The sequence below is a fragment of the Megalops cyprinoides genome, chromosome 3, assembly GCF_013368585.1.
Source record: "Megalops cyprinoides isolate fMegCyp1 chromosome 3, fMegCyp1.pri, whole genome shotgun sequence".
In the NCBI taxonomy this organism is placed as follows: Eukaryota; Metazoa; Chordata; class Actinopteri; order Elopiformes; family Megalopidae; genus Megalops; species Megalops cyprinoides.
The window spans coordinates 39,912,470-39,936,760 of record NC_050585.1 but is presented as its reverse complement, the minus strand read 5'-3'; the positions used below and the strand labels follow the sequence as shown (position 1 = coordinate 39,936,760).

At 44.1% G+C, this 24,291-nt stretch overlaps 1 protein-coding gene across 3 annotated transcripts; it reads right to left on the bottom strand.

Annotated features, from left to right (window-relative positions):
* Nucleotides 1-178: 178 nt before the first annotated feature.
* Nucleotides 179-20,487, bottom strand: LOC118775075 (regulator of G-protein signaling 14-like). 3 transcript variants are annotated; one of them, XM_036524784.1, is made up of 15 exons: nucleotides 20,381-20,487; nucleotides 15,134-15,155; nucleotides 12,822-12,988; nucleotides 11,545-11,637; nucleotides 10,957-11,100; nucleotides 10,016-10,195; nucleotides 8,965-9,079; nucleotides 8,013-8,113; nucleotides 7,141-7,350; nucleotides 6,369-6,445; nucleotides 5,530-5,656; nucleotides 4,459-4,540; nucleotides 3,153-3,205; nucleotides 2,941-2,992; nucleotides 179-891 (listed from the first exon to the last, which is right to left on the bottom strand). In XM_036524784.1, exons 1-15 carry the CDS (start codon nucleotides 20,423-20,425, stop codon nucleotides 536-538), a joined length of 1,824 nt encoding a protein of 607 aa, XP_036380677.1. In that variant the 5' UTR covers nucleotides 20,426-20,487; the 3' UTR covers nucleotides 179-535. The 3 variants fall into 3 exon arrangements, with proteins under 3 accessions (XP_036380677.1, XP_036380678.1, XP_036380679.1); XM_036524785.1 differs by having other exon boundaries at nucleotides 8,013-8,110; XM_036524786.1 differs by lacking the exon at nucleotides 15,134-15,155 and having other exon boundaries at nucleotides 20,381-20,433.
* Between the last annotated feature and the right edge of the window lie 3,804 nt (nucleotides 20,488-24,291).

Sequence of the window (24,291 nt, the reverse complement as noted above, 5' to 3'; positions counted from 1 at the left end):
TGTGTGACCATGAGGGTTCATGCAAGTAATTTTTATATGCTGCACTCACAATATGTCACTTTCCCTCTGGCTTTATTGATAACAGCAGAAGAGCAGAAAAGGAACTAGAAAAGAACAGCCTTCCAAAACCAAGAATAATAATTTCAATCAGTGATCTTCATGTCAACATCACATATGTATTTTACATAATAAAAGCAAAATATAAATGCAAATTACATTTCTGTGTAACACTATGCGTGTGTGAAGAACATATACTGCGTACATGTTAGGTCATACTGAAGCACACAGATGTAGTGGCAGATACAAATCAGTTCTAAATAAATACAACAAAACAGGAATTAAGAATATTGCTTGTGTGCATAAGTCCAGTTTTACAGTCCTTAAGGTTTGCACTCATGTGATACACAGATTTGCTGGCGCTGAAGCAGGGAGCACACACGTTCAACTATACATGCACAGCACACACAGACACACAGACACACACACACACACACACACACACACAGATGGATTTGAGAGGGACACTTTCACGCCATCACACCACTGTCTCTCGAGAGTCTGTGCAAAAGAAGGAGCCATCAGCCCAGGGCAAAGAGTCGGAGCTCTCTGCTTCTGACTCCGCCCCGCTGGGCGTGGCCAATGCCCCTGACGCCTTGAGCCCTGTCTCCAAGGGAGACTCCGGGGTCGGTTTGGGGGCCGCGGTGGTTATGGGGGCGGGGCTAGGGTCCTGGTCCCTCCCTGTATCTGCCTGCCTCTCCCTCTTCTCCTCCTGCTTGCCCTCCCCTTCTGGCAGCTGCAGGAATTGAGGGAGCACCAAGTGCTCCTTCCTCAGTAACCCCCGCTGGTCATCCACACTGCACCACTGCGCCCGAGTGAGTAGGGACACGAACCCTGTCACAAAGAGAGAGAGGGAGAATCAGAGATAGAGAAGGAAAATCAGAGAGAGACAGGGAGACAAAGAAAAGAAAGGGAAAGAGAAAGAGGGTGAAAGATGCAGAGATATATATGAAGATAAAGAAAAGCGAGAGAGAGATACAGAGAGATTTGGGGAGATGAAGGAGAGAGGGAAAAGGGAGAGACGGAGAGAGAGAGATGCAGAGAGGTACAGGGTGATAAAAAAAACAGAGGGAAAAGGGAGAAAGAGAGATGCACAGATGTACAGGGACATACAAAATAGAGAGAGGGAAATGAAAATGGAGAGAGAGTGAAGGAGAGAGAGAAATATGGAGATAAGTCAGATGACTTAAGATAAGATAAGAGAGATAAGTCAGAGAAAGTAAGATGACCTTTTCAGCACATCTCACATTCAAACAGAGGAACTTCAAGCACTGACTGCCTATAAAGTATATACAGTTCAGCATTCTGTGATTGCCATGGTGATGTTTCTTTTCCACTATTCAGGGCACCAGTGTGGTTCAGTGGTGAAAGGAAAAGTAAGCCTTTTCCATTAGCCATGTTGACCTGTGGGTGGATACCCTGAACACATGGGCCTACAAAAGACACTGCCTTTTTCTTTCATTATTCTGAAGGACAGCTAGCTTTGCAAGGACATCACGCATCTACTCCTCATCCACCATTCTCATATGAAGGTAGCCAATGCAACACCTAACTAGTTAGCTAAAAAAACAGCATGTGATCACTTTCGAGTTGCTAGCTGGCATAGATGGAAAAAGTATCATTAGCTACCTTGATAGGTGAGAAACCTTTTGGCTTAGCTGACACTCTTATGTTTCATATTAGCAGTTCAGAATAAGTACCTTGCTAAAGAGTAAAACACTGATATCTCATACAAGATTTGAACCTGCAATCTCCTGGTTATTAGGCCAGATGCCTAATCATCAACACACATTGTGTCCGCTGTCAAAACAACCAACAGGTGGCAAGATATCTTTATTTAGACTGACAGTCAAAATACACATGTAGGACAATTGTTTTCAGCACTAGAACACTAACATGCTTTCTTTTAATTGGGTGAACACACACAAATGTTATTTGATACTCTTTGGCATGTGTTGTATTTAAAAATGAAGGAGCAAGCTAGGTTGCTAGCCTGATTTTATAATCCCAAACCAGCGTGACACCATCTGTCAGCCAAGAGAGCCAAAAGCATGATTTCACACAAACAAAATAAAGTCCAATCTCTCATCAATGTTCATGTTAGAAAAAGTTTTAAAAAAAAGGCCAAAATGCCAGTTGGTTGGTTACTAATGAAACACAAACATGCCTATTTCTGCTCAGCTATTTCTGGCTTTTCAGGCCCATAAATCAGTGCTTAAATCAGAAGATATTCAGCAGCTTTGGCTTAAAAGGCAAACTGGCAACCTGGATAGAACCCGTACAGTTGCTGATACAGTTCCCCATTACCTTGGAAAGGCAGACATTATGCCTCCAACAGAAAAAACGTGAGGATTACCTGTGCTGTTGTTCTGTCCAGTGAGTCTCTCACTTAGTTAAAGGCTATTGAAAACATACATCTAAATGCTTGTGTGATTTCATCTGGTGACAGACTAACAGCCTGCAGGTTTGACTCATTGCTATTTCTTTGTCTCTGAGCTCCTCTTGTACCACAGCCATGTGCTCAGTTTCAGTACCCAGGTGACCGCACTCGATGCTCAGCACTTTGAGCCCAACAGCGATCTTGTCTGCTGTTCCAGCAATTCATCCATTAGGGGAATATAACCTTGCGCTGAGCGCATTACAGAAAATGAAAGCATAAGGTGTCTGAGAAGAGATGTAATCGATAAACCAGTGCTAAATGAGCATAAGATGTTCCGTGTTTTTAGCACACACATCTATTCCTGACATAATAACAGCCTCATAGGGCGTGTATTCTTGGGTATGTAATCAGATCAATTCACAGCTCGTTATATTTGTGGGAATTGTAATTACAGGAAGCAGTATAAACAGAGAGGTCCCGGGATCGATTAGAATGTGACCTACCATCCATGTCATTGGTCTTCCGGTTTCTGGTACTGGTTGGTCCAGATTGCCCCTGCCAGGAAATATTTAAAACACAGGGAATCCAGGTTGAAAAAAAAGGCAGAGCCCTTCTCCAATAACACCTCTCGGAAAAGGGAATGGCACAGGCATGTCATGTTTAAATTGCCATGTAGCCGTGTATTTTGCTGTTCTCAGAACAGTGACTCACTCACCTGGTTGGAGGGAGTTTGGGCAGTGATCTGGGGCTTGCTGCTCTGTTCTTTGCCTGGAGGGAAATCCAGCATGGAAAAGGTTCAATAGAAAACCTTTCAAAGCAGGATGCATGGAAACTGTCTCATTAAAGACACACATCATTCACATTCCTGAGGTGCACAACAAGTATAGAGCAAAACATCCAAAAAAAGACCTTTACTTGCAGAAGAGTCAATACAGACTGAAACATTCTCCTTTTTATAAATCGCTATTTCTATAGTATGCAAGTGTGTGTGGGTGTTTTTCCAGATTTTCTTACAACGATCAGAACGATACAGATCAGAAGCTTATTGCTGTGAATACACCCATTATTCTTTCAGGTTTCCAAGGTGTCAAAGATTTCCAAGTCATGGTTTTGAATATTTGCCGCAGGCAGGAGATATTTAGCTTACACGTTTATTGCATTATCTTATAATTAAATATATGAATCTATTGAATATATTGTTTGCTGCACCATCATGTTGTTTTTGTCCCAAAATCTGGTTATTTGCGTCAGGAACCAATCTCCCTTTTCACTGAAGTCTTTATTATCAGTACAGTGCATTATTCTCAGATTTCTCTGAAGTGTAAAGATATCTACAACATGCCTCTCTTGAAAGGCTAGGGTGTCTTAATGTGCAGTTTTTGCTTTTTGAAAGCAGAAATGCAACAGTACGCAGCGCGTGATGACCAAGTGTCACACCATTGGACTTGGAAGAATTGAGCCCAAAAGCCAGTGCTGAGAGTGCAGCAGTGTATTGTCTGATCTGATGTGAAGGGTACTTGGTCACACCAGAGCAATCATGGTCAGTGATGGGGTGTGCTCTGACAGTGCTCGCAGTAACACAAACTAAAGGAGGCGTTTGTACTGGGAGACTCCCAGACTCTGTGCCTTCCTGATTGCAGCCAGGCAATACATATGAGCAAACAGGAATGCACTTTATCAGTGTCTGAGACAAATTTACTGGTGAGTGTGTGAATGAGTGAATTAGTCAGTCAGTCAGTCAGTGATGGAGTGAGGGAAAGAGTGAATCAGTGATTAAGCCGGTGATTGAGTGAGGGAATGAGTGAGTGAGTCAGATGGTGAATGAATGAATGAGTGAGCAAGTTGCTTCCTCAAATTGCAGTCAAAATTTAAAGAAAAAAAAAACAGAAAAAGAGGTATGACATTATTCAGACATTCAGGCAGGGACAGGACTTCCCTGTTGTTATTGGTCTGGTACAGAGTGAGACTTCTAACACACTGGATTGTACATGAAAGACAGACATCTTCCATTGCACACTTGCCTTTTACTCGGTCCAGGACCAGCTTCTTGTTGGCCAGGGAAAAAACCATCATGTTCATGTTTAACGTCTCCTTGCAGCCACTCTAAAAATGTGAAAAGAAGAACCACCATAAAAGCCCCTCAGTGGTTAGAGCAGTTATCTGCGGTTATGGGCATTCAGTTGGTAAAAACATGTGAGTAATATTTCAGCTTCCTGTCTGTAGAACAGATAAAGCCCATCCTGCAAGTGTATTTTCCACATCCATTTTCATTCTCAAATGCTATTTCTTTTTTCTGTTTGCCATGTCTTGGCGGCCTCTTGAACAAGAGCAATTTTGAGTTTCTATTATTCAGGAGGGGGACGGTAATTTCTGTGTCTCACCAGGGAAGCTATAAAACACCTCCTGGAAATGGTTTCCTTTCTATTTCTGGATATATGAGGTATTTAAGAGTGGGAAGACTGCTAGACACAGGGGCTGACATTCATCACTAACAATCAGACTCTCAGCTGCTGTGGGGAGCAGAGCTGATAGAGTCTTGTGGGTAACCAGAAGGTTACAAGTTCAAGTCTTCAGCGGGGCTCTTGTGCTGTTGTTCCGTAGAGCACCTGGATCTCCTCACCAATGTCCAGCTGTTTATAAAGATACCATATAGGATGTAAGCTGCAGTAGAACCCCCAAGACAGAGGTGTTTGGTAAGCCCGTAAATATTTGTAATAAAAATGTGTAAATTTGTCTGTACACTGTACATCATAGTTTATTGTGCCAAGATGTTGCAGTGGTTTCAGTTTAGCAGAAAGTGGTAATTTTCCCGATGATTATTCTGCAGTCAGAGCTGCCCAGAGAAACCAGCTCCCTGTGTCAGCTGCAGCGTGTGACAATATGAAGACTGTCTCTTTAGTGGGGACAGAAGTGTTGATTTCCAAAGGTCATAGGTTTGAAACTTATGCAGGACTCTGTTGTTGTGCTCTGAAACAAACCTAAATAAGGTCCAGCCTAGATCACTCCAGTACAAACCACACAACAGGCTAACATGAGCAAACTTTATCTTTTATATTTTATTTTATAAATAAAGAACAGCGTGGACCACTCACCTCTGTGATCACAGTGTCCTGTGGTTTTAGGCAGTATTTTTGTAGTAGGGTGGACAGCGCCTCCTGCAGGGTCTTGCTGGACTTTACCATAATTCCCACTGTCTTCCCTGTGAAGGCTATCTCTACCCTGAAACACACACCACCATCGTCAGTCACCTCTACTGTGCACTAAAGTCTACAATCTCCTGCCTATTTCCACCTGTAAAGACACTGCAGGAGAGAGGCCTGCCCGCATGAAGAAACACCTGCCCCAAGGTTCATGCATTAGGAACTTCCCACTCTGTGAACTGCTGTGCCTGTGAGCTCTGGTGGCAGTGTGGTGTAGCAGCAACGAGTGGAGCTTGTAACAAAAAGGTTGCCGGTTCGATACCCCACTGGGGCATTGCCATCCGACCCTTCAATAAGGATTTTAACCCAAAATTGTCTCAGTAAATATCCAACTGTAACCTTTGTAAGTTACTCTGGATAAGAGCATCTACTAAATGACAATAATGTAATGTAATGGTACTGGTTACACTTTACAAAATGGCCATTGCACATCATTTAGTTATGGAGGTCAGCTGTACCCCTGCCTTGCACTAACGTGGCTCCAGTACGTGGGTCACCATTGTGCCGTTAATACAAAGTCCCTCCACACATGACGACGATGTGGTTATATCAGTGTCACATTTTTAGGCTGAACTCCGCCTCCTCCGAGTGACAGTGTCACTCCGAGTGACATGCACCCGCAGTGCTGGGTCGCAGGACCCACAGTGAGGGTGACGGATTGACGTGAGACGGGAACAGTGACGGAGGCTCACAGAAACAGAGGGCAGGTACGGCGTGGCCCGGAGACTCACGTGAAGGTGACACGCAGCTCCAGAAAGATCTGCTGCTCTTTCAGCACGCTGCTGTCCTGATCCAGGCTGAGGGGTTGCTGTGGGGGGGGGGGGGGGGGGGGGGAGCGAGAGACGTCGTCAGAGTGAGAGAGTGAAGGAATGAAAATTTACAGGGGAACGATGAGGGGATGAGGGAAGAAAGGGGAAGAGATGGAGCTGGGGAGAGACAAGAAGCACGGTCGGAATGAAAGAGTGAAGAATGAAAGAGCACAGAGATGAGACGAGATGAGATCAGTGCTGTAGAGACACGCAAGAGAGGAAGTGAAAGAGAAAGAGTGCAGAATGAGGAAGGAACGGTCAGAGGAATGAGGGGGTGGTGGTGGGGTGGAGGGGGGGGGGGGGTGAGAAGGCTGCTAATGTCACCCCTCCCCCACCCCCCCAACCCCGTCATCTCATAGAATCAGGCCAGACGAGACACCTCCCCACATTTAAGCAATGGAAAGATGAAGAAAAATTACAAATTGTTCTGGGAGAAGGAATCCCTGCACCTTTAGCAGTACGGTACCTATCAGAGTTCCACAGCCTGTGAGATAGTGGGCGGGAAGCATCTGCACAGTAACTATAAATGTAAATAAATATATGTATGTGTGTCTCTGTTTGCTTGTATGTGTGTGTGTGTGTGTGTGTGTATTTTTTGGTTAATTGTCATTTTGTTTGCATATTTATGTCAAAATTTCTTTGGCAATACTGTACATCTGTGTGATGATGCCAATAAAGCTTGAATTTGACCCACCTTCTCCTTGCCTTGCAGGTAGATGATGACGTCGCGCAGAGCGAACCTCCTCTTCTCGCAGAGTCCCATCAGCATGTCCCGGATGGTGAGGCCGGGGCGCGTGGGAGCCAGTGAGGCCGTCCCATCCGGCAAGAACACGCAGCAGTACTTATCCACCCGTCCCACTGCCGAACGCCCCTGCTCTGCATCCCGCTGGCCCGAGCGCCCATTCTAGAAGCACACAGAGAGAGGAGAGAGAGAGAGAGGGGAGAGAGAGAGAGAGAGAGAGAGAGAGAGAGGCAGAGAGGGAGGGGGAGAAAGAGAGGGAGAGAGAGGCAGAGAGGGAGGGGGGAGAGAAGGGGAGAGAGAGAGGCAGAGAGAGGAGAGAGGCAGAAATAGAAAGAGAGTCAGGAGAGGAGGGAGAGAGAGAGAGATGGAGAGATGGAGAGAGGGAGGGGGAAAGAGAGGCGGGAGAGGGGGGAGAGACAGACAGAGAGGAAAAAAGAAAGAGAGAGAGACATAGTTGCCATTATTCTTGCCAATGTCATTAATATTAGTGTCAGTGTTTTGAATGTCACTGTTAAGGAACCACAGAGAAGGGTAACAGATCCAGTCCAATCATAAAATGTATGATAAGGTGGTAAGTAGACAGATATAAGGCTTTTATGATGGAGGATCAGAGTCCAACCAATGACGTAACTCAATAAAGAGCATCTACTTCATGTTTTATTCAGTAGCCTGCTGCTTAGCCTGCTACCTTAGGGATTGCACTTTAGAAACTCTCCTTTATCAAAATAGCATCCTGCCACCTCAAGGGGGTGCTGAGTCTGGAGAGTGGGCACCGTCCTGTCCCAATGGCTCCCTCACCCATGCCCAAACCCGGAAGGACGCACCTCAGATTTGTTGTAGGCAGCAGCTATCTCCACGACACCCATCGTCTTGACAGTGCAGTCGGACTGCGAGCGTAAGACAGCGCGGTGGTCAGACAGCTCTGCTGCAGGGAGAGAACACACACAAAACCGGTGAGAGGGGAGTATGGCTAACAGTACGCACTTCTGCTTATTCTAGGATTTAAACACATATTGTACCGTTTTGACTTACTACACTCGATCAGTTAATCAGCTTTTATTTGGGACAGCAGTGTGGCGTAGCGGTAAGGCGCTCGCAACCCCGAAAGGTTGCTGGTTCGATTCCCGGGGCACTGCTGTTGTACCCTTAGGCAAAGTACTTAACCTACAATTGCCGCAGTAATTATCCAGATGTATGAATGGATAACGTGTAAAAATTGTAAAATCTATAAATTGCTCTGGATATGAGTGTCTGCTAAATGACAATAATGTACTGTAATAATGTAATTTGGTATAAAGGCCTTTACAGTAAGATTGCCATAGAGTCTGTCAGAGTGCACCATTTGCAGGGGGAATTAAAAAATAAATAAATAAAACAACTGAGACTGAATGTGATAAAGAGGGAAGTGATACCCTGACCACTTGCAAAAGGAGATCAAGATAAGCTCCAGGAAAATATGAGAAACAACATGCTACACTACATGTGGCTGAGTCATTAATGAGTCAGTAAATGGTAGTCAGCATGCCATAGACTCCTAACCTACAAGCACCAAGCTCTCTTCCCATGGGCTTTCATTGGTTAACAGCAGAATTTTTAATGATGCATGTCATAACATGCAGTCCAGAGTACTGTAGCATAGTCTTCAGGTGAAGTGAAGGTTTTATGTACATGATTCAGCTAAGCAAGGAGTTAAAGACAAAGCTTGCAGCAAACTCCAGCAAACAGAAGGGTCCCCTGATGAGTAAGTGTGACACTGGTGCTGTGGCCCAGCCTCACCTCCCCATGATCCTCTCTGTTCACGCCGTTTGTCACGTGACCCCTTGCTCTCCTTCAGTGCTGCGGCATCCTCCATCTCTAAGGCCTGAGATTTCCCTGCCCTGGCCTTCTTCTTCTGCTGAAACACACGCACACACATGCATATAACTTACTTTCAGAGCGGTGTGGTACACACACATACACACACTAGCACAGACGCACACACACCCTCACATAGACACAGACACAGACACAGAAACACTCACACACACACACACACACACACACACCTTACATTCAGAGCTGTGTGGTGCACACACACACACGCATGTGCGCATGCATACAGATCTTTCAATCATTGCACTTGTCAGGGCTCCGCCCTCCTAGCTGTGGTGTTTTTGTTTTTCCCTGTCCATGTGCTTTTGTTTTTCCTTGTGTTCCAGCCCCGCCCCGCTCCCCGCCTGGTCCCCGCCCACCTGATTGCCCCATTACCTTCACCTGCCTGCCTGCTCACCTGCATCCCATCTCCTCATCAGCCCAGCCCTATTTCTACCCTGCTTGTTCCTGTCTTGTTTGCCAGTTCGTCTCAGCGTTTTCGTACCTGTTTCGTTCCCGCAGTTTTTTGGATTTCTGTATTCTCCGTGCCTGACTCTGCCTGCCCTTCGTCTTCGTTTCCTGCCTGCCGTTTTGTCCCTTTGCCTGATTGTTTGCCTGCCCGGTTCCTGATCCTGCCTGCTTCTGTTACTGACCCTGTTTTTGTCCACGGACTGCCTTCCGGTTTTCGACCCTGCCTGCTTTTGGTTTCGCTACTTTCCTGCCGTCATTAATAAACCCACCTGCAACCTGAAGCTCTCTTGGTCTGCGACTGAGTCCCTGCCTGAGTCCTTACAGCACTATTGCACACACAGACGCACATACACACAGGTACACACACATGCCATGCTTGCAGAAACCATCTGCCACATTATTCAGTCCGGCATCTAACTGTACTGCAGTTTCAAAGAGCGCACCAGCAGGAGCAATCTCATGGGCTCATCTTTAAACTCAGATCTTAATGTCAATAAAGCTCCACCTTCTTTACATCAGCAACAGCAGGGCAGCCGGGGACCGTGGCCTTCCCCATGGCTGGGCTCCTGGAGCCGGCCCCAAGCTCGGAGAGCGGGCGGCCCTCCACATCGGCAAGCATGCAGTTCTGAAAGAGCTGCGAGCGGATGAAACGCGTGTAGCTGTCGAACTTCATCAGCTTGAAGATCTGCGGGAGGAAGTCAGGACAGCCATTCACACCAACACCAAGTATCACTTCGCGCAGATACACTATCACAGACATGGAGGGGTTTAGCTGGTTTCTACATGGTACTGTATTTTTAGTAAATCATATTCCGATAAAGAAGTGAGAGTGCTCATCTTTCATATCTGTCCGTCTCTGTCCATCTCCTGCTTGACTCCCTGCAACATGTCTGTTTATCATACATATCAGTCCAGGCACACACTTGTGATGTCAGCACCTTGTTTGGCACTGACGCTTGCTCATGTGTGGTTACTTGGCATCCTGTTTCTGAAACTTTTCATGCCACTTCATCAGATTCACTGTATAAATTGCTCTGATTAAGCCCGTCTCCTGGATGACAATAATGTAAACTAGAGTCTGTCTGTCTTTTGTTTTGTCTGCACATGATGGAGTACCAGTGGAAGGGTAATCTGTTTCCTACCCTTTGCAGGCCCTGTAGAACACTGTCCTTCATCTCTTTTACTGTCTAACTGCCTGCATGCCTGTCTGTCTGTCTGCGCTGCAGTACCTGCTGTCTGCCTGCCTGTCTCTCTCCCTTCCTGTTTGTTTGTGCTGTGATACCTGCTGTCCACTTGTCTGTCTGTGCTGTAGTACATTCTGTTTGTCCATCTGTATATACTGTATGCCTGTCTACCTCTCTGCCCGTCTGTCTGTCTGTCTGTCTATCTGTCTGTCTGTCTCTGCTGTGCTACCTGCTGTTTGTCTGTCTGTCTGCACTGCTGTACCTGCTGTTGTGCCCTCTGGAACATGTCCGGTGTGGGGGACTGTAGGTCGCTCTCGTTCACGCGGGCAGTGTCGTCGATGTTGATGGCATGGCTGGCGCTGTGTGAGAGGTAGCTGTCGTAGATGGAGCGGGCTTCTTGGATCAGCTTTAGGGAGAGAGACGGGTCATTCCACAACAGCCACCAGTGAAATTAGGCAAGAGCTTTATGAATCAATGAGATGCACAAGCCGTCTGAACACTGATCAATGCACTCAAATTACATTACATTGAATTACATTACATTACACTACATTCATTTAGCAGATGTTCTTATCCAGAGCTACTTCCAGCATAAAAGATCAGAAGAGAAGTGTATCCATTCAAGCTGAATGAGCAACAGTGTCAGACCAGTCTTACAACACTCCCAAACCAGTAAGTATGAGCATAACACTGTTCAAGCCCTACCACAAGTTAACTTGTGCAACCTGATTTGACAAGGGAAGCCATTGTATATCATCATCAACATCATTGTCATCATTTACAGTATCATAGTTATCTTCATTAACATCATCAACACTGTCAGCAACATCATCATCGTTGAGAGGCACACCTCCTCTTTCTGATTGGCCTTTATCTGCCGAAACTTCTCACAGGCCTGCCAGAAAAAGATGTTCTCCGCGCTGACCTCTGACTTCAGGAAAGCCTGTAGGATGAGAAATCTAGACAATCACCAGGGTTGACCACCATGAACCTCACCCTCAACAGAGGAACAGCTTCCAAAATTAATCCACACCCTCCATTGCAAATGCAATGTGGAAAAGCTATTTCCCAGCTCATCATCTGTCTGTCTGTCTATCTATCTATCTATCTACCTATCTATCTATCAAATGAAAGAGACAGAAGAGTGGTGGTTATTGCATAGATCCCTGAACCAGTCATATTATAACTTATTATACAACAATAGGTTGATAGATATCAGATTAAGATGAGGGAGGATCAGAGAAATTAAATCTCCACCTGTCTAATTTCAGATGCTCTGAAGGCCTTTAGGTGGCAGCTGTGAGCAGTGGGTGCAGTCAGGAAAGAGTTAATAAGTTCAGTCACCCACAGCCTGACAGATCGTAACTGCTTTCCCACCAAGATCAATGACTGCTATTTCCTCCAGCTCCTCACAGGAATATCTGCAGCACCCAGGAAATCCGTCGCAATCTGCGTGACTCGCATGTCACCAGCCTGCCTCTTGCATTCACTAAGAGCTCATTTAACGAGCCATTCAGAAAGGAGCGTTGCACTTTGTAAACATGGTAAACACATTAATAAGCACCAAAAAGGCCAAAGCTTCAGAAGTGTTTAGCTATAAAAGGATAAAGTAAAAGATGAATGTATTTTTCTGGCTAAAGTCATTTTTGTCTCATGTTTCATGTTCGCCTTAACAGTCCAATAGCTCAATGGAAGGTGTAGGTTTCAGGTTTCACATTCAATTCTCTAGTGGGGAATGTTGAAAACTTTAGAGTACATAATTATTCTTGTTATAATCATAATCACCATCATCATCATTGTAATCTTTGTCATCATCATCATCATGATCATCATCATCATCGTTGCCATTGTTATCAAAATAACATTGAACAAGGCACTTAAGATGAGTCAAATATCAAGCTGCATAAATGGATAACATATAATATTTCCAAAGTAAATAGAGTATTTCATGAAAATCACAGCAGACACATTTAAAACAAGCAATGCACATAAACAGACCATCAAAATGCTTTAAGTAGCATAGTTTAATGTTAAAAATGTTTGTTAGAAGTAATTGTATCAGTGTTTTCCCTCCCTGGCCTCATTGCCGGCCCATCATGCAGGGTCAGAGGTCAGAGGTCAGCTCACCGTGAAGTAGTGCACGCCGGTGGGGTCCTGCAGCAGCCTTTCGAAGCTGACCGCCCAGCTGGCCACCCTGCCGACATTGCAGCGCGCGGCCGGAGAGCTTGGCGGGCCATGCTCACTGTCCAGACTGCGGCAGCTACCGTGGCCATCCAGATCCATCATGTTCAGCTCTGAGGAACAGAGAAACACATGCTCAGACAAGTTCACACACTCATACATGCTCAGACACTCAGACACACTCAGACACACTCACACACTCATATACACTCAGATGCTTACACACACTCAGACACACTCACACACTCAGGAACACTCACACACTCTCACACACACTCACACACGCTCAGACACACTCACGCATGCTTAGACACACTGATACCCTCACATGCATTCAGACATGCTCAGACACACTCGTATACGCGCAGACACACTGGCGCCTGCAGCTGTACGGTTGTACGCACAGTGCATACCAAGAGATTCCTGATTTGTGAGAACTCCACGAGAGATAGGGAAGTGTGTATGTGCATATTTGTCATGCCAATAAAACAATAACTTAAATTTGAAATTTAAAATTGAGAGAGAGAGAGAGAGAGAGAGAGAGAGAGAGAGAGAGAGGGGGGGGGTTGGCAGAGACATTAAAAACCACTCGTTGAAATATGAATGGCATTGGCCGTAACGCTCAATGTGGCGGTTGCATTGAGGGAAGTCCCGCTTTTACACCAAACGGCCAATCGCTTTGTTGGCGAAAAATGAACTCCCACAGCCCACAGCACACTCTACACAATTATAGCTACGCAGCACACAAACGGGGCAAATCTACACTATTGTGCATTATTGTGCCAGCTTTTCCGCCTACTATTACATGTAAAAGACAATGGAATTGTGTCTTACAGAATTTAAGTATTGACCATTTTTGGATTGTATGATCGTAATAGCATGAGAATTTATTAATATTTGGCAATTATCGTGCTTTTTGCAATTTCTAACAAAGCAGAAATTAGCTTGCTTAACTAGGTGTATCAATTAGCTAGCTAGCTTGCAAGCTAAAGTTAGCTTGCTAGTCAACTGCAGCTAGCTCTCGGCACACTGAGGAAAGTAGCTATAAAACAAACAACTGTGATACACCAACTTTATTAGTACCGGGCATGACATGGTGACCACCTCTGAGTGTTTACTGATATTCACAGATCATGTGCAAGTCCACTTCATATTTCTCCTCCGGCTAACCGCTCTTCAGTTAGGCTATGTGATCAATGTCTGGTCTGTGATGAAGTGCTCAAGCAATTTGATGCAACCGGTATAAGGAGGGTAAACTTCAATAGGTAGGCCACATTTAATCAGTAATCAGTCAGTGGCATTTCTCTCTCTCAGCTCTCTCTCGGTGTGTGTGCATCCGTGCTTGCGGGTACGCCCGCGTGCGTGTTCAGGTTTCTGTGCGTACCCTAAGATGAAATCTTGCAGGCACCCCTGCGCAGACACACTTGGACACACTCACACACATTCAGACACGCTGTTCCACTATACACAATTTCTGCAGATGACATGTTTTATACACGCAGATCTAAGACCAGGCTGTCGCGATTGTGCTATCCCAGAATGCCTCGGGGACTTCAGACTTCAGAGAACTACAGCAGAGAGGAAGTTGTCACTATAAGGGGGAAGCTAACTCTCCTTCAGCCAATGGTAGGCAAGGAATATTGTCTGCACATAGGAAGAACAGAACACCATACTTCTCAGTAAAGTTCGGGTTTACCTAGTTGTGTAAACTACCGGTGGCAGTTTTTTTATCATTCATACAAAACAATAAAAAGAGCTACAGCCATACGCTGTTTTTTTATTTTTTATTTCAACTGACAGAGCAAGCATGAGACAATCCCACATTTTATTTACTGTTCTGGTGTGCTGAGAACTCTATCAAGAGGAAGTCGCCCTGATAACATCTGTGCGTTAACGCTCAGGACGACCAGCAGCGGGTTAACCACATCCTAAAATGTTTTGGGTCGACACGCATCTTAAAACAGCGCTAACGTGCAAAGGTGAGAATCAGTGTGACACAAATCTATAGGGGAGGAGGTCTCCCCAAAACTCAGCACCATTTTCACTTTCATCCTCTTTTCAGCTTTCCCGCTCGGCTCCGAGAGGGCGGGGTTCTCACCCACAGTGCCGAAAAACCTGAAGGGCGCTGTGGTGGCGTGCCTCAGAACCTGCACAAAGAACGAATGCCTGTTCCTCCACCACCCCCAAAGCCTGGCACCCCAAAACCCTAGCAGAGCACAACAGAACACCATAGCAGAGCGGAGAAATGGCAGCCTTACCCCCATCCGAGACTGCCAGGGTCTGTCAGAACAAAGAGAAAGAAGAGAAATTCAGTGATCAATGAAATAAGGATGACATCACTGACTGGCCATGCCTGTCTATTGGAACAACACAGGTGTTCTGCTTGTTAAAGCTGGTAATGAAGGGACTATGAGTACAGGGAGCAGAGGTCAGAGGTCAGGGGTCAGTGTCCAGAACTCTAGGCTTTTATGTCCTCAGTGACTAGGAGAGCATACTTCCCCAGTGTAAAAATGGTAAAACTGAAACGTTACCGAAAGCATACTTCATACATTTTGCTAATTGTCTTATTTTATGCAAATTAGAACGCCATTGGGTTGTCTGGATAGTGAGTGAACAGGAGAATGGGTATAAAAATAGTGGAAAACAGTCAATTTACAAAATAGAGGCAAAATCAAGGAAATTATATAAAAATGTTTATATCTATATATATATATATATATATATATACATATATTCTGTCTTTCACACAACATCCACTGAAGCCCTGAAACATATATGCTTATATATGTTTTTACATTTTCAGGGCTTCAGCGGATGTTGTCTTGCGAAAGATTTCTCAAGCAGGAAAACGTTTACATGTTCCTGCTTCATTGCACCGCTGTGCAGTTTCTGTTTTTGAAGCGTGCGTTTAACCTACTTTCACTTTGCTGAGCTTCGTGGAGCATTCGGCGTTCGGCAAGTGTCAAGTGCCTTAAACACAGATGGCTCCTCTCTGTCCCACTTAGCAGGAGCCTCAATCAAACACGTTCCACTGTGCAAGATTAATGCAGACCTCCAGTCAGACAGGCTTAATCCACTCAAAGCTGTCTTCAATAACAGCATACCCATCCTTTCTATTTAATCCTACTCTCCCTGATTAATAAAAGAGCAAGACTTAAGTCCCACAACAGCCATTTTATTTGATTACTAATTGAATGAAACAAAATGCCTAAATATACCACACATCTTTGTATAGAAACAGTAGGAAATAAATAAAATCAAATGATGTGTGTGTGATGAACATGAATACTTAAACACAGCATAATCCCTGCAGGGTTACGGTTAGGGCTGACTTCCATCAGTCTTAAAAGTGAAATTAACTCATCTTCCAGGAGGGATTAACAAAAATCACCCTGAATTTTAAGGAAAATAGGAGATGGGCAAAAAGGCTGATGGCTGACTGCCTCAAGAAATCCTGTGTTGAGGATATTAACCCTAGTCTGCATGCCCAGAGTATCCAGGTGATCTTTAGACATGATCTAGTCCATCTCTCTGATAAAAAGGGGAGCCTTCTTTATTGATAATAATTATAGTAATTACTATTATTGATACATAATAACAACACAATAATCATAATTGAAGTGTGATTGACATTACCGATATAGGCCTCAGTAATAATAATGAGAAGACATAATATTATTTCTTGACATGCTTTAATTATCTTAGACACTGCATGTTAAGCAATAAGACTTCTTTTAAGCAAACATACCTGTAGGTAGCTCTGTCTTTTTTTCCTTTAATATGATTGCCCTTTTCCTTTACCAGTGACAGATGGAGTGTCCTTAAATTAGAATTGTGACTTTCCAAAACAGAAGTCTAGACAGGCAAACACCTCCAACTTCTGGGTTCTGTCATGCCGGGAATGGTGCCCAGAAATCTGTCAGCAATATCTGAGTCACAAACCAACAGGAACCCCTCCCCACCGCCCACACACACAAACACACACAAACACACAAACACACACACACACACACATACACACAAACACACCTCAGACCCATGTATCCCTATCTCACCAACAGGAAGCTGCTTTCATGACCAGAATAACAGAGGAAAGAAAGCTCATTTTTTAGAATGCGAGAGAAAATGCTTCCTCGCTTTATTATTAAATTATGTTTCCATACACCACATGTCCATGTTATCTCAAGAAGACAAATGTCATTCAAGGCTGTCATATAGTGTGCTGGGAAGGAATACAAAAGATTGTAGGTTTAAGTTCCGAGGTGGTGCATTGCCGTTGTAGTCTTGAGAAAAATACATGACCTGCATAAATTGAGTATCTAGGTGGGGACTATATACTGAACAACCTAACACTGTGACCTTGGTAGCAAGGTCAACAAGGTCAACCAGGATCTGGGTACCATGATGACCGGCATGAACCCTTGCCTTATAGAACGAGCCTAAAAAAGAAAATGTAATTGCCCAAATTAAACAGCTATGAAGGAAGACTGGTTGTGTTAACAGTACTGACTCACTTCCTGCCTCATTAGTCAAGGCACTGTTTGACCGAACTTCAGCAATTCTCAAACTTTGTGACAAGAACACAGCCGTAGCACTACACAGAAATAACAACAATTTAGCAATCCTGTGGGACTGACATAGTAAGCAGGCAACTGTCCAGTTCACCCATTCCACAGCTTCCTCCATGACCACAACACCAATGCGCCTTGCTAATGACCATGGATAAGTCAGTGTCAGCCAATCACAAGACAGACCATAGAGATATAGCACCAATGGATCATGAGACTGACCATACAGATGCAGCACCAAGGAATCACAACACTGACCACAGATTCATACACTGTCAACACATTACAAGCCATCACCTAGAGACACACACAGTGGGAATATTCTGACAGTATGCTGTTTTTGCTCAGAGTGTGGATGCTAGGGCTAATGTTTAACATGGCCACATAGGAGGCTAGCCCATTTGCTAGCCCTCTCCCATGGAGCTGGATTAGCAAACAAAGCAAGCAGAAAACACTCACTGGGGAGAAAGTAGTCTGTTGCCATTTGCTAACCAATATGTAACTGCAACAATTATGAAGGAAACAGATAAAGTGTTGGGTTGCTATTCTTCGTCAATTCATCAATAAGGATAAAAAGCATTTATCTCTGCACAATTACTAGCTTTCAATTCCTCAGATTTTGCATTGCAGGTTATAACATGAACCAACCTAAGCACACAGAGTAGAGCTTGAACAACACACCCAGTTCATCTGTTTCTCAGGGCTGTGACTGCCTCGTTTTTCAGCAAAACAAGCGGCTCACCTCGGGCAATCAGCTCGCTTGCAGAATTCACACGACACCAACCAACGAGTTTACATGCAGGGAGCGTGCTCTGAGGCGGAAGCTGCATCAGAAATGTCGAGGGCCTCGTGTCGTCTTTTTTTTTTAAACCCCAAAGCAAACAAAATTCTCACCTCAGTTCACACAGCAAGGTGTTAAATCCAAAGGCAAGCATGCTGACGCAGGCTGCGGACGGACCCCGCGTGAATGGCCCGACCGCAGAGACGTGCTCTATCAATGAAGCCTGAGATCATCAATGTGGGCCGGGCAGACAGTTCCATTTGTGCAAACCGAAACTCCTGAGAGGCGACTGCAGAGATGTACACGACAAGACCATAAAGAGGAACCTCAAAGACAGCATCACAGCGCCCATTACGGTGACATGAGGACCCACGTGCCCCACTCTGGAATAGTCTTCTTTCTTCTTAGAAATAGAGGAATAAACAAATATCCTGAATTAACAAATGGTTCCTGTTTTTATAATTTAATATTTGGTACATGCCCCCTCAGAGCAGAGTGGGCCACCAGCAAGGGGAATCACGGGAACAGGAAGAAGATGGCGGATGTTGTTCTAACTTCTAGCTCCGCTTCGTCTTTTCCAAGCACCCCCCCCCCCCCCCCCCACCAAAGGGCGTGCAACTCATGTCGTATCTCACAGGTTCCTTCATTGCCCTCTGACCTTTCTGAACCCTTCCTGCTTTCAATCCTTTTATTTCGGGTCTGAGGGACTCTCAAGGTTAAGGGAGAAGTTGACTGTCAAAACTACACCGGAAAAAATGACTCTGGCACAACTCTGTGGCTTTGAATAAGCGTGATAAAGATCGCAACCGTCCATTTCAAGAACGCACCCTTCTCAGTCTTTCACTGCAACTTCTGCTGAGGTTGATTCTTCATGATGGCTGCCCCGTCTGCAACTTCAGACAGCTGTGTCCTGCTCAGTAACTAACATGGTGTGGGTCTCTCCCACTGCAGCCAATGCATGCCTTTCCACAGTAACTTTCTCATACTTGCCACAATGAAGCAGCTTTGAATTTCAATATTACAGTAATTAGGTTCTATATTATTTATAAAGATTTACTAAATGTTAGATTTTTACATTTTTAGTTTTTTTTTTTTTTACAAGGTACTGCATACTGTATGCTGTATATCTTAAAATTACTCATTTGTCTTTACAGGTACCCACCTGCAGTTGTTTGATTTTGCTGAAATCATATGACTGCTTAAGTCTGTGTGAGTGACCCCTGCTCTGAGGACAGACTGTCATGGCTGACCGGCTCATGTTGGACCCAAGCACATTTTCCCCTTTTTTAAACTATGTGAGAAAAAATGTTTCTATGTGGAGGATTGGCTATGTTTGCTCTTTGCAGCATGTGACATGCAGTCCTTGGATAGTGTTTTTTTTTCATTTGGTTCCATGCACCTGCAGGAAGTAACACTGTCAAAACTGATAGACTGAGAGACACAAACATCCTCTGATCATCCCTCGATCACACCCACTTTCAGTTGAATTATTCACTTTACATTGCACTAATAACCAAAAATGATCGAACGATCTCTTAAATCAAGCTAATTCACATCTCTGATTTTGTCTACAAATAACTGTAATTACCATAACGTTGATTGATGGTTGCTGCCCCTGTTGTCCCTCTGATTGTATGTATTTGCTAGTGAGCCAGAGTAGTGAATCTGATACCACTGGCGGTGGTTACAGAGCAACCTAGGTGTTCACCGCAGTGGAAGTGATGCTGAAGTCTGAATCATTTGAAATTTATGTAACTAGTTGAGCTCCAAGACAGCAGTTAACACATTCTATAAATTACACATTATAAAATATTCTAAATGCTCATTATGCATTTCTGTAGTGTTACATTGTAGATGAGTCAAATGAATGAATTATAATGAATTGGTTAAATGTTACTCATAAATGTCACATGATCTAAATAGATTTGCTTACAATATGTTTATCTTTCAGTGCCCTCAAAGTAGTATTAAACTGTAATTAATTGTAAGAGTACGGTGTAAGTTGTATTACAGACATCATTATGACAGAACTGCTTTTGGGTAAATGGCAGGATGAGCAAGCTTGGTGTCTTAACCTCCTGTAATCACCTGTTTTTCCTTCTGTGGAGAATGGTACTAATTAGATGATAAGCAGTACAGTCCCACCCAAAACTCACCCTGTTGCTGTTCGGAACTCCAAGGGTTTGAATTTTCCTGGACATGTTAACACCATCGGTAAAATCCCGAATTCCAAACAGCCCGAGGACTGCGCATTTAAGTGTTGCTAAAGAATGACGCACTGCACCATACTACAACTTGTGTTCGCTGGCACTTCCTGTCTGAGAAGGAAGTCTCGCCATAGCAACATACCACAAGAGGAACTTGTGTGGGGAGTACAGTGTAACCCACCCTTTTCTTCTTTTTTTTTTGCTTTCGCAAACAGATATCATTTCCCAGATTGTTTTGCCCATGTATAATTACTGGAAGGTGTTACATGTACAAGAACTTTTATTTATTTTGACACAGTGTGCTCCAAAATAACTACTGTAGTACCACAGTCCTACTATTGTGAGTAGCTGATTAACTTAACATTTGGACATCTACTTTAATAACAACCACCAGCTACATGTAAGATAAAGATGATGAAATAGTGTTAATTTCTTTATTCAGTGTCAGACTATGTGTGACCAGCATGTCCTGTTTTTTCCCTTGGTCTTGATTCAAAGGACATTACATTATTGTCATTTTGCTGACACTCTTTTCCAGAGCAGCTTACATAGGTTACAATTTTTACATATTATCCATTTATACAGCTGAATACTTACTGAGGCAAGTTTGGGGTGAGTACCTTGCCCAAGGGTACAACAGCAGTGCCCCAGTGGGAAGTTGAATCAAACCTACTGGTTTCAAGCCCTGCTCATTACCACTGCGTCACACGGCCACTGATGTTCAAAGGAATAGAAGAAAATATGGTTTGTTGCAGAGGTGAATCAGCTTCTGTGAGGCACTCACTGCTGTGGAGCAGAATGTGCTTTCTGTGGTGTAAACTTTTCTCACCTCAACTCACTCAAGTGATATTAATTTAGAGCAAGAAGGCACCAGATCAACGTTAAGACATTAAAGCTGCACACACGTCGCAATGATGTACATTACAATGTGAAAACATGTACACCATGATCCATCCATGCATAAATAGTTTAAGTAATGTACACTTATGCAACGTAAACAAAGGTGTGATGCACAGGTATAATGCAGTGAGAGAACTTAGACATTTTCTGTCATTTTTGTGACATTACTTTGCAAAATATCTTTAATCATTACAGAATAAAGAAGGTGCTGATGGAATCCATATATCTGCTTTATCTAAGAATGAAAGTGCAATGTTGGCACTGCTGATGTGGCAGGATGTTCAACGGTGATGCATATGACTTCATGAGTAAAGAGGAGTACAGATGAAGGCAATGTAGCTCAGACACAGCTACATTGGGCCGTGTTTAATACTGTTATCACTTTTGAAATAATTACATTATTGTCATTTTGCAGATGCTTTTATCCAGAGTGACTTACAGGTTACAGTCATATCCATTTATACAGCTGGATGTTTAGTGAGGCAATTCTGAGACCGAGACATGCTCACCTTTGAGCGACTCAGGTGGCGGGTCCCGGACTTCCTGCGGAGAGATCTACGAGGGCTGAAGTGCGTCAGGCCCCTGGTGAACTCCTGGAAGGTCGCCATCCTCTGTCCAACAGGCAAGGGATGGTCAGGACAGGTTAGGCATGATACTTCAATTACAATGGTGACCACCTCACTGGACAAAATAAACATTGTTACTGTGCGAGGTGATGATCTGTTATTAATTGTCTCCATTGTGACAGTTAGTTTGCAAAAATATAATCTGTTTGAAATTAAAAAAACATTCATCCGAGTGGCACAAACATGAAAACTCACCCAGTCATTCAGTAACACAATCTAATGGCAGTTCATTTAGATCCAGTATAACTTTATGATAGGTTCTGCATTTCAACAGAAAATTCCCTGACCTACTGTTCACTCCAGTTTGGACAAATATATAACAGTGTTAATACAGCCAATCACAGCATTAATATAGCCAATCACATGATGTTAAGTTGTTTTTACAAAACAAACATACTCTTTGAAATGTGCCACCTATGGTCTGTCTTCATTTAAATCACAACCCCCAGACAGAGCAACTTTATATTACCCAATTTTACATTGTTAAAAATAATCAGCATTTTGGCTTGTGCTCTACAGCTATATGAAAGACAATGAAATTCTACATGTTTCAGCTGCTATGGAAGAAAACCACAGTGAGTACGGTGTTTCTGTGGAGACAAAATGCTCCCATATGAACGTTGTGTTCATGTGATTGTAAAGTAATGCAATTCCATTACTTTGTTTGCTCAGCAGATGCTGTCACCAGGAGAAACTTACACATCATTCATTTAGCTCGATATTTACAAAAGCAATTAAGCACTTTGCTCAAGGGTAAACCCAAAACAGTGGCCTTAGGGGTACAACCCCTGCTTCCTACTACCACATGACATGCCTGCCTAATTCAGGGATAGCTGTTTTCGCTCTGTGGCCATTAAAGCATCTTGTCTCTTTACACACGCTTCAAGCAAGCTCTTCTGTTTCAGAAGCGTTGTGCTGTTGGTCAACTTTACCTCTGTTGTTCTCTCAGCTACCAGAGAGGGCAGTGTTGGCAGGAATGGAGTTCAGGGCTGCACAAATTGTTACAGAGCATGGTTTCTCAATGCTTTTGTCTGCAGGTTTTTGTTTCCACTTCTCTCCCTAATAAACCTCGCTTGAGATTATTATAGATTGGTTATGCATGGATTTTACATTTATTGACAGTGGTTGGCTTTATATCCTTTGGGAAAGAAATTACTTGTCTGAGGTGTTTGGTATCTGTACACTTAGAGAGCAACCTTCTAGAGTGCAGGGTATGGTCTAACCCCAGCTGATTCTTGACTTGAAGATTCTTACGCACCTCATAACAGAACAAATATCAACAAGGTACTTATGACACATTTCCTGCCTGAGGACACTAATTTTACTTTAACTCCTCTGGTGACGGGCAAAGATGAAGTCTGTTGCTCTGTAAATGACATCAGCATTTGTTACTGTACAGAAACTGTCTCATGACTCACACTATTTACATGGGAGCGGGCTGCGCCAGTAAACCCCCTCTTTAGTTGCCCTCTTTTGCTACACATCACTTTGGGCACTGCTGCTGTCGCAAGCCAACCTCTGAGCTCCAAGCAAAGTCAAACACATTTCAAAAATTAGGGCGCAAGACTGTTTTTTGATTCTTGTGGCAAACATGTGCAAGTGGACAACAAAGCTTAAGCAGTGACTTTTCAGTGTAGTAATGCTCCTCGCATGAGCAAAAAAGACAGCAGCATTCTTTAGCTCACACTGTCTGGAGAGTGTTGTGCCCTTAATTTCTTAAACTATTTATACATCATATCTCAAAGTCAGTAACCTTCAGTCTACATGTCTACATGCCTGCTCAGAGGCATCAAGTGCTCTCAGCTTCTCTGAAAACAGGTATCCCCAACATCTGTCCACTCAAGGCCACCATCTGTGCAAGGGTTTCTGTAAACAACCTCAGCCCACCAGCCAACAGGAGCCAGATGAGAATAAGCAGGCAAATCAAAACGTATTTTCAACGGATGGAATACCTTTTCTCTGAATCCTCCTGTCCTTTTGAGAGGGGGCGCACGGGGCTGTGAGGAGAGCCGGATGTCCAAGGCGGAGGCGAGGCTTGGGACGAACGGGCGCTGCATTTTTCAGAGAGTGGAGATGGAATACAGAGAGGGGAATGTGAGTGCGGGGGACCCGACGGACGCAGCGATGTTCCCATCTCTGAGCAAACACCGCCATCCCCCATAAAACCAGGTCCTCCTGGAGAGGAAGGTATGGGGAGGGCAAACACCGAGCCATCTAGGAGGCGGGGACAGGAGACCTCAACAAATGAGACAAGAATGCTTTTTTTTTTTCATTTTGAGGATTGCCAGTGTCCTACTGAACAGGATAGAGAGCTGGGCCCTCTCTCTTGTCCCA

What these genes read in the sequence shown, in the direction of transcription:
- LOC118775075 (XM_036524784.1), bottom strand. Translation starts at nt 20,425, where the DNA reads ATGTCCAGGAAAATTCAAACCCTTGGAGTTCCGAACAGCAACAGG. An exon ending in CTGTTGCTGATGTAAAGAAG is followed by an intron (nt 9,080 to 10,015) that starts GTGGAGCTTTAT and finishes GTGTTTCAGCAG; the next exon opens with AAGAAGAAGGCCAGGGCAGG. An exon ending in AGGACACTGTGATCACAGAG is followed by an intron (nt 4,541 to 5,529) that starts GTGAGTGGTCCA and finishes TCACATTTTTAG; the next exon opens with AGTGGCTGCAAGGAGACGTT.